We start from the raw sequence: 15,775 nt of genomic DNA, 5'->3' as shown, positions 1-15,775 counted from the left end.
TGCCATCGATTCCTATGGGCCTCAAGGCCCATAGGAATCAATGGCAATTACCGAATCGGTAAATACCGATTCGGTAATTACCGCATATTACCGATTTGGTAATATTTACAGAATAATTACCTACATGGCATTTACCGAATTGTAAATACCGAATCGGTAAAATTCGGTATTTACGATTCGGTAAATGCCATTTACCTACATATGGCCCTTTGTCATGTGTGGTCGATGAGAAATCTTCCACTAAGGGAAAAAATGAGTACTCATCAATATCTACCATGAAGTGATGGCCATTTTTTAAAGGTCAAAAGAAGTCAACTGCAATTTTTTGCCATGCTTGTTTAGGAAGGTCAGACATATTTTGAGGATTCTGTGTTGTCTTAGTAGACCAGCAGTTACACAGGTGACATTCTTTCATTTCCTTCTCGACTCATTTGTCAAGGCGGGGAAACCACACTCTTGCTGGCTACGATACCACAATGTCCTTCGTGTGCCAATTCAATGTCTTGTTGTCTCAAGTTTTCAGGTATGATAATCCTCGAACCTCTTAGTATGATACCTTCTTGAGTGACAGAAGTTCTTCCTGCACATTTTTGATACTCCACGTCATCTGTGAGAGGTCGAGCATGCTTTCTCCATGATTGCATTGGAATAATATCTTTGAGTGTGAGCATGTCTCTGTCTGTCTGTGTTGGTCGCAGCAATGATGTGCTCCATGAATAGAGCTGCAGGGGTGCTAGACTTTACTATGAAATTGATGTATTCTTCAACCACTTTAGACGTTGCACTGTGACGCTGTAACGGCACTTGTGAGAAGTAATCTTCATGATTTGGATCCTTTCTCAGCTTTTGCACAATAGCGTAATCCTACTCTTGCTTTCTCAACCCCAATCCTCAATGCAAGAGGGCGTCTTGTCTTTTGGATTTCCGAAAAGTGTGGGCAACACCATGTGGTCGGTGACAAGGGTGAACGGTTTCCCATCTAAAATGTCCACAAACCCAGACTACAGCCAGGCTCCCTTTTTCTGGCAGTGAATAGGCATGTTCAGTCTGAGATGGAGTTGGGAGGGCATAGGCCACAATGTATCTCTGACCATTGGAGGGGAACATTCTCCTTTGTCAACTCGCTTACTGGGGCAATCACTGTGGCAAAATCATGCATGTATCTGCAGCAGTAGCTGTCTATGCCTAAGAAGGATTGCAGATTGGTCACATCTAGCGGGGGACCGGTGGTGACAAAGCTTGTACCTTCTCAGGGTCAGGAGTCATCCGCCCCCCAGGGAAAATATGGGCAAAGAAATTTATTTGATTTTGGTTTTGTGAAACTCTTACTTTTCTGCATTTAGCTTGAGACCTGCATCAGCGAGCAAACTGCATATTTGTGTAAGAGCTTTGTCATATTCCTTTCGTGTGGCCCCAAACACTAATGTATCATCATTATAGTTAAAAGCATGTGTGACGGTCTGAATTATTTGGCGAATTACATCCTGAAAGATTTCTGCAGCTGACAATACACCAAAACAGTCATTTGTGTCTGAACCAACCAACCTGAGTTGAGAAAAAGAAGTCATTTACCTACAGTCTCTTCCAGCTCGAGTTGCCGGTATCCTTGTTTGAATCCAGGTGAGAGAAGACTTTGGCGCCATGCAGCTGTGTAATCATGTCCGCTGTGTGTGGACCCGGATGTCTTTCTCTCTCGATTACTTTGTTGGCTTTGTGCATATCATCACAAATGCGCACAGCACCTCCACTGCCCTTTGTAGCACTACCACTATGGGCAAAACTGACGGCGTCAGACCAGTAGATCGTTAAATGTCATGTTTTAATAATGTTCCTAGTTCTTTTTCAGTAGTCTCCTGTAAATGAAAACTAATCCAACAGTGTCGCTGAGCAACAGGGCGAATGTCCTCATTAATGTGAAGCTGTACCTTCATTGTCTTAAGTTTCCCTAGTCCATGAAATAACGACAGGAATTGCAGAATGTGCATTGAGGTAATAGTTGATGGATATTAGTATCATGTCAGCAGCTGTGCTGACAATGAATAGAAATGCACTCGACGAAATACCTTGGAGAACATGAATTGGTGCTTGCAGTGGTTTTTTTTATGCCTCATAGTTGCTACAAATGACCCTTAACTTTGTAATGGCGTAGATGGGCCCATGTGTACACCTTTGTTTTTGATAGCATTAGACATAGTGTCAGAGACCGTTTGTTGTATTTTTCCGTCGGCGTGATATTGATCAATGCACCCGGTCTATAATGAAAGTTGTAGGGCAACCATTCGCGTTTAGCGTGATCTTGGGACATCAGTCAAATTAGTTGGGTCTCTTCAAGTGGTGATATCTCTTTGACTTGGTGTTCTTCTTTGCAAGCAGCCAATCCTACATGTGCATGCTTTTTTTGCGGTCAGCATCACCATTGCACATCCACCTTCACTGTTGCTTGATGATGCTGCAGAGCCTTTGGAAGATTACTTTGATGACCATAGATTTTGTTTAGTCTCTGCTTGCCTCAATTGAGGTTGCTGTTTGGCCTTGTGGGCGTGGTTAGAATGCACCTGGATCTTTCTGATGCCCATTTTCTCCTGTCCTGATGCACTTAGTTTCTCTTTTGCTTTGCAGACCGTTATGAAAGGGTTTTCTCTGCAACACCCAGCCTTTGAGTATGTGTTCAATGGTGGGACATTTACCTTCATGTGGAAACGAAAATCCACATCAGAAACACAATTTCTTTTTCTTCTGGGCCTCCACTTTGTGTTTCTGCTCACTTTTCATGATCAGCTTTGATTCATTCTGGGATGTTCCAGCTTCCATATCAGGAGCCTCTGGATCTGCACGTTCTTCAGCTCTTGCAGCTATGAGTACCTATTCTTAGACTGAGTGTCTCTCTCCGCATGCGTTATCTGAATTAATCGATGACTCTGAGATGCATGATTTCTTAGTAATTGAATTCACTGAACTTGCAGTGTTTGATGAGGGTATTAAGTATTTCAACACTCATCCATCGTTTCACCAGCTTGCTGTCTTTCCTGGTTGAAAATGTAGCTTTGATAGTTGACATTCGGCATTGGATTGGATTTGACTTCCAACTTTTCTTTGATTTGATGGTACGAAACTTTATTAGCTTGTGATATTTACTTTATCACTTTTTCACTCAATCAAGTGCAAGGTTCTTTAAGTATTTGATCTTTTAGTAATCTTCTTCCACAGCATCTCTGAAGTCATCTCATGTTTCGATCCATGCAGTCCATTTGGTGCCAATATTTGGCCTTTTAGCAATATCAAATGGAGGTGATGATTTCAGGAATGCAGCCGTGCCTTATTTGCATTTCTTTGCGGCAGCAGTTAAAAAAAATTCAGAATTCCTACGGCTTTTCTATGTATAAAATACTACTGTGCAGGCATCGGCTGCTCAGCCAGGCTTGGTCATAGCACCTGATTCGAGGTTGAGTAGGACTCACATTGTTCGTACTGCTAAGTAAGTTTGTACTTTCTGTACCCGGTTGTCACTGGCTTTAGCGATTTCTCACACCTGGTTGTCACTGGCTTTAGCTCTTCTTCCTACCTGGTCATCGCTGCCTTTAGTGTTTCGTTGCACCTGGTTGTCTCTGCCTCCAGCGCTTTCTTGCACCTGGCTGTCGCTGCTTTAGCGCTTTTTTCGTACTTGATTGTTGCTGCCCTTAGCGTTTCTGCTTTAAATGGGTGATGACTATGTTCTGCTGTGTCGCAATATTTATTCTTTTGGCCTTATCTCGTATGCTTCTGGCGGCTTTCTGACTCTGCTCCTCCTTAGGACTTTCACTCTCTTCGAGGGTCTTGTGCGAGCTAAAGCAGCGCTTTGACTCCACATATGCAAACCATAGGTTGCTTCTTGGGGCACACGTGGCACGCTCAAGCAGTTTGTTGGACCTTCGCAAACTCTCAAGGAGAGCAGTCTTGTTTCTTTGAGAAATATATACCCTACTTGTCACCAGTTGTAGCATCCACGCCAGCTCTGGAGCACGCAAATGACTATGCAACACACAGGGCTCTGTAACACACATCTTTATTCTTCAGCATGCAACCACACACATCTTTATTCTTCAGCATGCAACCTTTAACTGAATGCACTATGTCATATACTTTATTAACTACACTCATACACCCAAATACCTCCCAACTGATTACCTAACTTTGTAAGGACTTTGCCTAGTATCACAATAGAGCTCGAAAATTCCACTCAACCGCTCACATAGTCGAGCTAAATTTAACAAGGTTGAGCTGTTTTTAAGTCCTACTCGCCCTTTCTGGCGAGTAGGAAAACAAACCAACTTTTGTCCTCTGTCTGTGAAAACAGAACAAATGTGACAAGATAATAAGATTTAAAGGCATTTGTATTGCTCACAAAGTTAATGAGCAATAAAGATGCCTTTAAATCTTGTTATCTTGTCACATGTGCTTCGCTTTCAGAGACGGAGGTCAAGTAGGTTGCAGTTAGGTCGAGGACATTTTTTAAGGTACTAGTCCTGCAGGACTATTACCATTTTTTTTTGATTTTTCGAGCCCTGCACAAGGGTCCTATTGCTTATAATCTCGTAACAAATCATTGACTAGATATGTTGTGTCACTGTGTTTGCTCTTCAGTGCTAATACTGTTTTGTCTCAGAGTGTTATCTCATCTGTCACCTAGAATGCTTCTGTAGCACTGTCAAGGTGTCACTTTTGGCCTCCGCCCATTTAATCGGTTCTCTTATCCAGTGTCTATTAGTTGAGCGTGCGTGAACTTCCAGGTTATGGCTATGTGCGGTTTAGGTATTAGTATAGCCAAGTCTGCAAACCTTTCTTCTGGCTTTGCTGTTTTGGATTTTCTTAATAAAGTAAGCATGCTCACCTCGTGCGTTTAATTCTTGCATGTGATCTCTGACCCTATGTCCATACGCAGCCGGCTATATCATGACAACATAGGGGAACAAAAGATCCAATTTTAATTTAATCTGTTTTAGATGTACCATCTTGCAACAATTTTGTACTTTCTGTCTTATTTGAACCAGTGTGGAGGGGTGTTTTTAAAAAACTTGGGAGAATTGCTGAATGTTTTAAATTAAAGTTATTGGTAAGATGCCTTTTTATCTATATAATACCTACTACTCCATATAAATACATTCTTAGGCATGTCTCCCTGCATATTTGTCATCCTTTTTAATTCTCTAAGAACAGTGACATCAGATGTTTGTGTCAAATTATCAGAGAGAAGTCTACACAGGTGAAAATATATTGTAATTGGCTACTGAAGCACATTGAAGTTTAGGGGAGAGTGAAGGTTGAGGGGTAAATTAAGAGGTATTTTTTCTGTGATCCTTATTTCCTTTAAAAGGCTACTGCTCCTGTTTCTGTCCATTGTACACCAACCCTGCTTGCAACAGCTGGCAAGAAGCCCAGAATTTTGTTTGGCACCATCTGGCCAGTCCTGCTGATTACCTTCAGAACATGTTGTTTAATTTTTAACATTATAAGCAAGAGCTCAAACATACCAACTTGTTGTTAGCTAAAAAGTCATGACTGGCTGAGTGTATCAAAAAACAATGTAGGATCACTTGATGACTAATGTCTGATCCTCTATTATTGTTGTTGTTATTATTATAGGGTTTCCCAGCGCTGAGCAATTAGTATTCCATCCTGGTCTGGCAGCAAGTACAGTTCAGAAAAGTCCGCTCTTAAATAGCTTTCAGAAGTCCGAGAGATTGACAGGATCTCTTGGAAACGGGCATAGCATTCCACAGCCTAAAGCCCATGTAGGAAAAATACAGACACCCCCTTGACGGGTTCTCCTCACTTCGGGAACATTGAAGGGATTGGTATTGCATGATTGAAGAAGGTGATTAGGGACCAGATTTGGCGTTGTACTGAGTTTTGTAATGTTCTTTTGTATTTTTGTATATAGTGAAACTGTATGTTTTATGTACCACTACCCACAGCTGATCTATTTCAGTCTGGACAAAGTGTGAATACTGGAGAGATCCAAAAAGAAAAATCTCACTGCTCAAGCTGTGTCTATGATTGATTAATGCAATCATTAGATATAATATTAACTGTATTTTTACCTGCTTCTCAGTTGTGTTCCATTTTCCAGTGAAGAAGGCGATTAGACTGGTAAGGCATCACTAGTGATCTCAAATAGCATGGGGCTGAATTTAGATAATATTCTATGTATATAGCATAGATCTTTAAAGTGAATTCGCTTTTCGACTGGCAGCCAATCAAATATCTAGAAACAGAATGTTAGTGGAGGCATGCTTAGGAGGATGAACTAAGTCTTGTAGCCGTATTCTGTTATACCTGGAGTCACGGAAGAGAATCCTTAGGGACCCCCAGATTAAGAATGTGACACATTCCAATCTGGAAATAATCAGTGCCGATACTACTGCACTTGAAGCGGAAACTGGGAGGTGCTAAAGGATTTTCTTTAACCATCTCAGAAAACCAAAGCTGGTAGAAGCTACTTTAGGGATTTGATGGTTTATTGAAAGCCTTTCATCAAGCCAAAATCCTAGATTCTTGACTACCCAGACCGGGATCAGAGAGGTACTGAGAACCTCTGGCCACAAATTAGGACCCCGAAGATAAGGTTGATAGCCCATCAGTTTGAGGGACTTGTTATTCATCCAAGCAGCCACTTTCAGAAGGAAGATATAAAGGACCATAGGCCATATAGTCACAAATCTTCTTCTTAGCTCAGTGCCATGGAATGGCTTGGACGATGCTCACTAGAGCACACTGTGGCTTTCTACTTCCCTCTGTGGATCTGTATTCTCTTAATGACTCAAGCAATGACTGAATATGAATTAAAAAAAGGGAACACTTTGCAAGTAAAGTTGTGCAAATTAATAATTGGCTGTTTTGAACAAGTCTTCCCAACAAAATAAGGTATAATTGTGGTGTCCTGCTTGTGCCAAACTATTGTGAGGGTTGGTATTTTAGATTACTTCCTTTACCCAAGGATTGGCATCTCAAACATCTGGCATGTACACTTTCAGTCACCCTACTTGGCAAGGTGTTGGCAACCCTTTGGGGAAATATCTTAGCCCAGGTATGGTTATTGGCACCCAGAAAGCACAATTGGTAGAAAGCTCAGTGGCAGACCCTACCCAATAAGGAAAGTGGTGGTGGAAAAATGAAAGTAAAAAGCATAGGGTGAAAAAGCTACTGGTCTCAAAAGATTAATTCCAAGACGACATAGAAAGTGAGGCCATACATTTAAGAAAGAAACCAACATTTTTCCCCACGAAAGTAGCCCCTCAGTATCCCTAATTATTGAGTAGGATTTCTTATCCGCATAATAACTTTGTTCAGTGCGACTTTGCAGGTTTCATAAGTGAGAGGTTGAAATTATGTTATGTCTTCCAAGCTCTGTCCGAGTTCAGACACCTTTAGACCCTTGTTTCATACATTTCATTACAGCCTGCATTCACTGCTTATTTGAGTCGGATCATCAGTAGTGTTGTTGTGGTGGGAACTGGGAATGCCTTTTTTCATGTATATATTTGGGCCATTAGGTTAGTGGTGTTTGGGTAATGTGGTTGGAGTTCTTCCCAAATTCCGGCATATTTCAAGAATTGATATGCATTGCTCAGTTTAAATTATTAGTCTGAGGTATTTAAGAATGCAGCATCTTGTTAGGGTCCACTGTAACCGCTTAACTAGTTTAACTGGTGCATTGTGTGGTAAATAAAATAACACAATCGATAAAGAGAGAGCAGGCCATAGGGAAACACTAAGGAGACAAGTGCACAAGAGAAGCATTTTCTGATCCTCATGGAGATGCTTGCTGCTAAAACAAATATCTGACATTTATTTCAATACGGGTACTATAGTGAAAGTAATGATGTGTATAAACAAGGGTAAATATAGCATGCCTAAAGACGTTTATTTAGTCTCTTGTATTGAAAACACTTGGAGGCAATATATATAAGCTTTAATTATTTTTTAGAAGATGACAACATTAGCTGCAAAGGGATTAACATAGTACAAGTAGGTGAAATTACTGCAGGCAAGGAGGTGTGACGGTACAGAAACCTGGATAAGTGCGCATCTCCTGGGTGACCATTAGACCGTAAAGGGGAAATGTATTGCGGAGTAGGAATAGTTGGGTTTTCAGGGGTGCCTAAAGAAATCGGCAGCCTGGGACATTTCATGCATACGTTGCTTTGCCTGGTGTATGGACTTGGCTAATTCATGTTTTAGATGGATGTGCAAAGGTCCCTTCTGAAGCTGTGCCCCTCATTTTTCTGTAGAACATATCTGGCTGGTTCTGGCACACAAGAGATAAGGAAGTCGTTGCTTTTAAAATTAAACATTAAATGTGTGAAAGAAACACTGGAACAATCTACGTTTAATTCCACTGATGTATCTCGGAGAAAATCACAGGGTTTAAATCCTGCAACATGTATTGAATACAAAGTAGCATCCTTACACTGATAAAATAACTATTGGTTAACATTTCCAACTGGATCAATGGCGGGGGGGGGGGGGGTGGAAGCAGTACTTTGTGTCCTTTTAAAGTTCCATGTTCAGAAAGAAATAGATTATTAAAAATGTGTACATCTATATTAGTGACAGCGATTGTTATGGGACACTAGCTCTTATACTTGACGAGTTTTCGATTTTTATATCCGATCATTGCCATGTGTCGTAGTAGGGCATTCAAGATATCATGAGTGCTGTGATCATTGTGTGCGCACTGTGCTGCAATCAAGTCCTGTCCCACACACTTCTGTCTGTTTTTGTAAGTTGAGCAAGTCCCAGCCCCTCCTTCTTTGGAGCACCTTGGTTTCACAGTGAAAAAAACAGTGTTGAGATGTGATAAATGTAGAAAATCTGGCGAACGTGAAAACTCGGGTCTCACGCCTTGCCCACACGGTCTTTCTCATTCGCGCTGAAAGCAGTTGTTTCACTTGCCTGAGCACATTCGAGCAATGCACATTTTTAGCCCGTATTCAGGAGACTGTTGTTTCTCCTAATGTAACTTTAATCAAATCCATACGAGTGGGTACCATATTTTTTACAATCATTTTGCAGAATTCAAGCATAACCATCACGAGGTTATGAAACACCACTCCCCCCATGACTGCATTTGGAGCAGTGAGTAATGTAAAGCTACTGCAAGCGCAATAGGCGCTAAATGTTAGTACGGAAAGGCCGTGCAGTGGTCTTGAGAAATATTTGTGTTTTTTTTTATATATGAGGTAAACAGTGAGCTGGAGGTGTATCTACTCCACTTAATATTCTTCAGTTGGTACCTAAACCCTAGTCTCTCTCCAGAGTTGCCGAACTTGGAGCTGGGGAAACTGTTTGTATAGTCTCTGCGTCGGCTCAACAACCTGTGGTTCTGGGCAAATCACTTCATCTCCCCGTGCCTACAAAAAACAAATGTGTCCTTGTGAGAGCACTGCTAGGGTAGTGGCATTAGACCAAAAAGTATACTTGCAGGGACTTGGATAGTCCCCAACCCCTGTCGCCTAGGTGGGGTGAAGAGGGCAGTAGGACAGTATGGGGTTGCAGGCAGTGCTCAATTTGAGGCAGTTGCTGTCTGTGGGAGCCACCGGTACTTATTTCCCTGAAGCAAGAGGGAAACGCGCATCGCAAAGACGGAGGAAGTGAAAGACAGAACAAGCATTTGCAATGCAATAGGTCTCGCATTTGCGAAAGTTTGAGCTATCAACATTGTAAATGACAATACCTTTTATTTATGCGTTTGAAAACCTGCAAGCTGTGTGTAAACAAGCACTTTGTACTTATAGTCCATGCTTATGAGAAGCAAGGCTGACAGTCTCTTTTACTGCCAGCCTTGCTTCTCGTAAGCAAGGACTAAAATTTCAAAGTGCGTGTTTATGCACCGATTGCAGGTTTTAAAAACAAATTAATAAAAGGCATTGTTATTTACAATGCCAATGTCTCCAACTCTCGCAGATGCGTAACCTATTGCATTGCAAATGCTTGTTTCACTGGGAGCCAGTGTAGCTTTCTTTATCCTTGGGAAATAGACTGGAATTTCAGAATGTCCAACAGCAATCTAGTGGCTGCGTTCTACACACGCTGCTGTTTTAGCATATGTTGTTTTTGTAAACCCATATACAGGGCATTACTGTAATCAAGTCTAGCCAGGGCTAGAACTGTCACATGTGTTGTCACTGAGTTTGGTGGAATAAAAGACCGAATTTTCCTAATTGTCTTTAGAGTCAGGAAGACCATAGATGAAACCTCATTAATCTGGTGTTGAAAGGTCAGGTTATCTTCAAAGATGACGCTCAGATTCTTCACCTTCTCGACTGGGACTGGAAAATCACCCAGGCTGCCTGGCTACCAACTACGCGACCAAAAGGATGTGTCGGAACCCAACAGGAGTACCTCCGTTCTTCCCCCGTTCAGCTTTCGGCAGTTAGAGCTCATCCACTGATTCACACAGTACATGCAATGCTTAAATTGGTCAGCTGTTTCCTCCAAATTACTGGAGATGAACACCACCAACTCAGTATCGTCTGCGTAGGAAATCACAGAGAAACCAAACTGGCTAATTATATCTTCCAAGGGGGTCACATATATATTGAATAGTGTGGGGCTCAATGAGGACCCCACATGGGAGCATGACCTGCTCTGAGAAGGAAGTTCAGAGCTGAACATACTGAAACCTATTGTTCAAATCGGATTTAATCTGTTTGATGGCAGAATCCTTAACCCCAGCTTCTGTAAGCCTACTGATCAGGATATGATGATTTGCAGTGTCAAAAGCCGCTGATAAATTCAATAGTATGCGAGCGGCCTTGGCACCCGAATCTAGTGTTGCTCTGAGCTCCTCTGCTGCCATGATTAAGGCTGTTTCTGTACTATGCCCTTTTCGGAAACCATATTGCGAGGGATCTAACAGGTAATTGCTGATCCTATGTAGGCTGTTAATTGGATGTTTTGAATTTTTTCCAGGACTTTAGCAGGGAACGGTATCCTGGAGATTGGTCTGTAACTACTAGTGTCACTGGGATCCAGATTAGTCCAGATTAGTTTTTTTTAAGAGAGGTAGGATTGAGACTGTTTTCCAAGAATCAGGAAAGACACCCGTACTAATAATCTCCTTGAAAACTATACTAAGTTTCTCACTGATGAGGTCAGGTGCCAACTGAAATATTTTTTTGGGGTAAGGGTCTAAGGGTGCTACGGCCTTGGTTGTTCTGACCACATGGGATATCTGTTCATTTTTTGGTGGATCAAAGGACAACATAAAATTATCGGAGGTGGAGAGTATATCGGCTGATGTATTGCCTATACTGTCCCCATAGGGTGTTTCTGGAAATTTAACTAGCCTCTTTAAAGTTGTGAAGAGTGCTTTGCTAAAGTTACCAGCCAGCAGAATTCTCTCTGAAAAATACTCGCTTTTTTGCCTTTTTATAATTTTCTCGTAATCAGTCAGTGTCTTTGCATATAATATTTTATCTGCCACACTGTACTGCCTTCTCCATCTTCTCTCTCTTTTGCAAGAAAGATCTGGGATGTGCTATTGAGCACATATGGTTGTTTCAAGCTACCAATGATGATGAGTAAAATGTAGCTACCTGGTATGATGACATTTGCTTTCAAGCAAAGAAATTTCCCTGGAAATCACATACAGTATAGAAATATAGGCGGGCGGATTTCTTAAGTCAGTTGCATACATCATCATATTAAGCAGCTGGCTATACAGAAGAAGCTAGATTATAAAAATATGGAATAGTGACTAATATAAGAAATTCTGGAAAATGTATTCCAAGCAGTAGTGACTGCTAGTTGCTGATAGTACTGTAAGTAGCAAGACTGAGAGTTATTCAATAAAACCTGAGAAAGTATTTATTTAGAAATTGTAGTTTGGCCTGGCTTTATCGTCCCTAATTGATCATGTGTATTGATATTCTCATCCATCAACTGCAGAAAGTGATATGGAGATTGTGTCCTTTGCAATCTCCTGACCCTGACAGCATTGTAGGAAGACCTGTGGTGGTGGGTAAGCTTTATGACCCAATTTTGATCACATCTGATCCACAGGCCAGGTATTCCTGAAATCCAAGTACAATTAGTCCCATTCTTATAAATGATGTATGTGAAGGTACATGTTCATACAGGAACTTTCTTTGTTTGATAGTGCTGTTAAGGCATTTGCAAATTCATTTTTTAAAGTCTGACAGAATGGATGTATTCTGTAAACCTAGTCCCATGTGAGTAAGCAAGGTTTAAAGAGGTGAACTTTGCAGATAATCACTATGTTATTGTTAAGCAGTTGGCCTAGGACTGTATTGCAAAGGGGTGCAGAGAAATATGTGGCTGTTCGGCACATTTAAAGGCATCTTTTGACCCATAGGATCACCTAACCATGGTGGTAGATGAAGCTCTGGAGATAGACTCTGGCCTGCTTCACTCGATAGTACAAATTCACACAAACATTTAGAGTCCTTTCAAGAGCAAACTGGATGGTACTCTACCATGTAAGGTGAAGGTGGGCATAGAGCTCATGCAGGGCAGTGTGCGGTGCCTTCTTTTATTTTGTTTGTGTTTGAGTGACTTAACATATTAGTCCAGGAGAAAGATCATCATTTGATTGTTTAGATAGGACTGAGACAATTTCCCGTGGTTATGGGTCCTAACTAGGGATTGGAATACCAAGTTCAGGTCAGGACAAAAGTGCTAGTGAACACACACGCAAAGTGGTTGAGCAGGATACTCGGGTGCTTCTGCCAGATGCAGCAATTTGGCCTAGTAAGCAGACAAGTGAAGTGAATAGGCGGGATTCACGGGTGCAGCTTCCAGGTACAAAAATTCCAACCACAATTTCCCCAGAAGAAAGTTCTCATGGAGTTGACACCCAAGCTTCACGACTCAGGAGAAATGTGGAAAAATCCAAGGATTTGAAGGATTATACTATGTTAATATTTTAGTTTTATTTATTGGTTGCCAGGTGAGGGACATATTCTCGGGGAGTGTTATTGAGGTTCTTATGTGTATTGGGTTATTATATTTGTGTAAAAGGGGGAATTGTATTGTTAAGCCAAATTATAGCATTATGTAATGGCATTATTGTTTTCATTCAACTATTAGTCATGGTGTTCCGAGCCGGTCTCGCTCGTAGTGTTCCATGCAAGACAGTTGAGCTAACCTAGCCTGGAGCTGCTACAAGCAAACACTGGTGCTGGTTTCTTTATAGTTTTGAATGAGGTTCCCATCTCACCTTATTCCTGCTGTCCAGTGTGATCCCTACCCAAGGACATAACATAATGCAAAATTAATCTGATGTCTAGAGAGCAAATGGATTTTAGGTAAGCAAGTGATAAATGCATTCCCATAGTCCTGTCTGAAAAGGATTAGTGATTGAATGACTGTCTTGAATTAATGATCTGTCAGGAAAGAATTTAGATATTGTATCAGCTTTAAATGGTAATGACTATGTTTGGAAATATTATTGATATGAGTAAGCAAGTTGAGTCTTGAAAAAACTAAAAATCTCATATTTGGCAAATTTAATGAGAGCTGATGTGGAGTAAAGAGAATGAGTCCAGCCAAAATTGTAGATGGTCATCAAGGCAGCAGTTTCTGTGCAATACTTTGCCAGGAAAGGTGGACCTTAGATAGGTTGCTATTTGGCCATCATGTTAAAGAATTCAGGGATCTAAAGCTTAACTTAACATCTCTTTTCACCAGTACAGAGAAGAAACACAGCTGTATCGCGAGCTTACATCGTCTGAATTTATTCAAAACTTAAAAGGACTGTTCGGCCACATCTAGCCATGGATTGAACAAAACATCCCATGTTTAATTAAATAAAAACAGACTTCATAGTACCTAATAAAAATAAAACTGCTGCACATATATGATTAAAACTCAATAAAGATGCAAAGATCATTCCTAGGAGAGCCTCATCAACAAAACCCCTGGGTTTTCTACTTCGAGAACATCTCCTTTGAAGACTATGTGAACACCATGGCAAAGTCAACTAGATTCTGCCTACAAAGAACATAAAACCTCAAGCACATAAAAATGTCTCCCAATAGTCTGTGCACGGACTGTTTTAGGGTATTACTGATATCTGGATTACTCCACCTATCTTATTCTTTGTTGTGTATCAGTTCGCCTTTTCCTACCCTAGTTATAGCTTGCGTCATTTCCGTTTTGCTGCTTTTGTTATTGCAGTGTATTTTCCCCTTATATTTTGGCTTTTGCCACATCATTTTTAAGCTATTGTTTTCCGGGCTATATTTCAACTTAATCTGAGGTTATTTCCAGTTTTTTCACGTTTCCTTGCCTACTGATTATAGTTTTAATTAAAAAAAGTTATTTCCTTGAAACCAGTTAGCATATCTGCAAAGATCCAAAGACACTTGATTCCGAGGTCTACTATTAAACTAATAGAAATACATTTTTACCAATTTCCCAGAATTGCTTGTTTAAAAATACCCATTTATTAGCTACGTGGGTTCACTAAATAGGTCTGTGTTTATACAAGTGGTTGGAATTCACTATAGAAATGTTGCTGAAAATGGTTTGGGGGAGAAATAAATGACATTTACCAGATGCATAACACTGTATTGAAAGTGTGGTTGAGTGCTCATACCTCCTACAATGTTTGCAACCTGCTATATTCATGTCTGTACATATATTATGTTTACTTCACAGATAAGCTATGGATGAAAGTGCATCTCCACTGAAGCACTTTGTGCAGGCTAAAAAGACCATCACAGCGATTTTCGAAGAGTTGTTTCGCTATGTTGCAGAAGGGACGGATTTTGTGCATGGTAGGTATTATCTTAATCTGTCAGGTAATTAGATGGATATTTAATTGGCCAACAGATCAAGCTTTTTTCAGGCTAGCAGTCTGTCCTAGTGTTGGGAACACAAAATGTTTGACTTAGCTTTCAAGATCTGGTGCTTATGTTTGAATTTGTTTCAGTTTTTAAAGTACTGCTTATATTTGTTGATTGATTTTAATTGCCACAAAAGAAATGTGGTGCTTACTAATGTGTCCTAAATAGAGAATATGTATACATAATTACATTAAAATACAAATGTGTTACACACTTGGGCTGTGTATTGTATTAAGACTAATTTGGACACCCTGGGTCTTTTGCAGGCCCATGACATTTTGGGTGCAGAAAAGATAGCACTTATGTAGAAATTGCAGACTTGTTGCTCTGCACACTGAACTTGAAAATTCCAATGTAGGAATATCTCTGGGGATGGGGAAAATGCAGCACGTGAAAGGTGAGGTGGTTTTTAAACTGCATGGCTGATAAGAAGTCAAAAAATAATTTTAGACTTAACTAGCCACAGTATGCCAAGGCTAACTGCAGCTCTGTACATCTGAAAGGGCAATGCATGTCTCTTAAAAGAAGTTTGTTTAGCTGAAACAAAGCACATCTGTAGACACCGCAACAGACCCTGCTGTGCAGTTATGGTCCATCTGCATCTTCCATTGAAAAGTAGTTTTTTGATTTGCTTAAACGTTTTGTCCCAGTGGTCACATTTTCATGAAAGTTAGATAAGTTTCAGCATGGCAAGTTTTGGAAAGATCTGTCCACTGGGTAAAAATGATAAATGGGGGGGGGGGGGGGGGGGGTGGAAGGAGTCAAAAAGTGTATTATTCCCATTTTAGCTTCTGCAAATATTTGCCAAAAGATGGATCAAAAAACGCTGAACTTGCCACTAACGGAGTAGTTTATTCTGAAAGCATGCTCTTCTTTTTTTTATTTTTTTTATTTAATTTGGTGTAAATCAATCAAGTCGTTTTTGA

The 15,775-nt window shown here is 40.6% G+C and overlaps 1 protein-coding gene across 1 annotated transcript in view; it reads left to right on the top strand.

Annotated features, from left to right (window-relative positions):
* MFN1 (mitofusin 1) overlaps nt 1-15,775 on the top strand; it is a 210,041-nt gene that overhangs the window by 13,865 nt on the left and 180,401 nt on the right. The window contains exon 2 of the mRNA XM_086944376.1: nt 14,662-14,780. Within this exon, the coding sequence (XP_086800502.1) occupies nt 14,669-14,780 (112 nt within the window). The 5' untranslated portion in view covers nt 14,662-14,668. The remainder of the gene's footprint in view (nt 1-14,661; nt 14,781-15,775) is intronic.

The sequence above is a fragment of the Lissotriton vulgaris genome, chromosome 11 (genome assembly GCF_964263255.1).
Source record: "Lissotriton vulgaris chromosome 11, aLisVul1.2, whole genome shotgun sequence".
NCBI lineage: Eukaryota > Metazoa > Chordata > Amphibia > Caudata > Salamandridae > Lissotriton > Lissotriton vulgaris.
The sequence above is the reverse complement of the archived record's forward strand: the minus strand, read 5'-3'. Positions and strand labels throughout refer to the sequence as shown.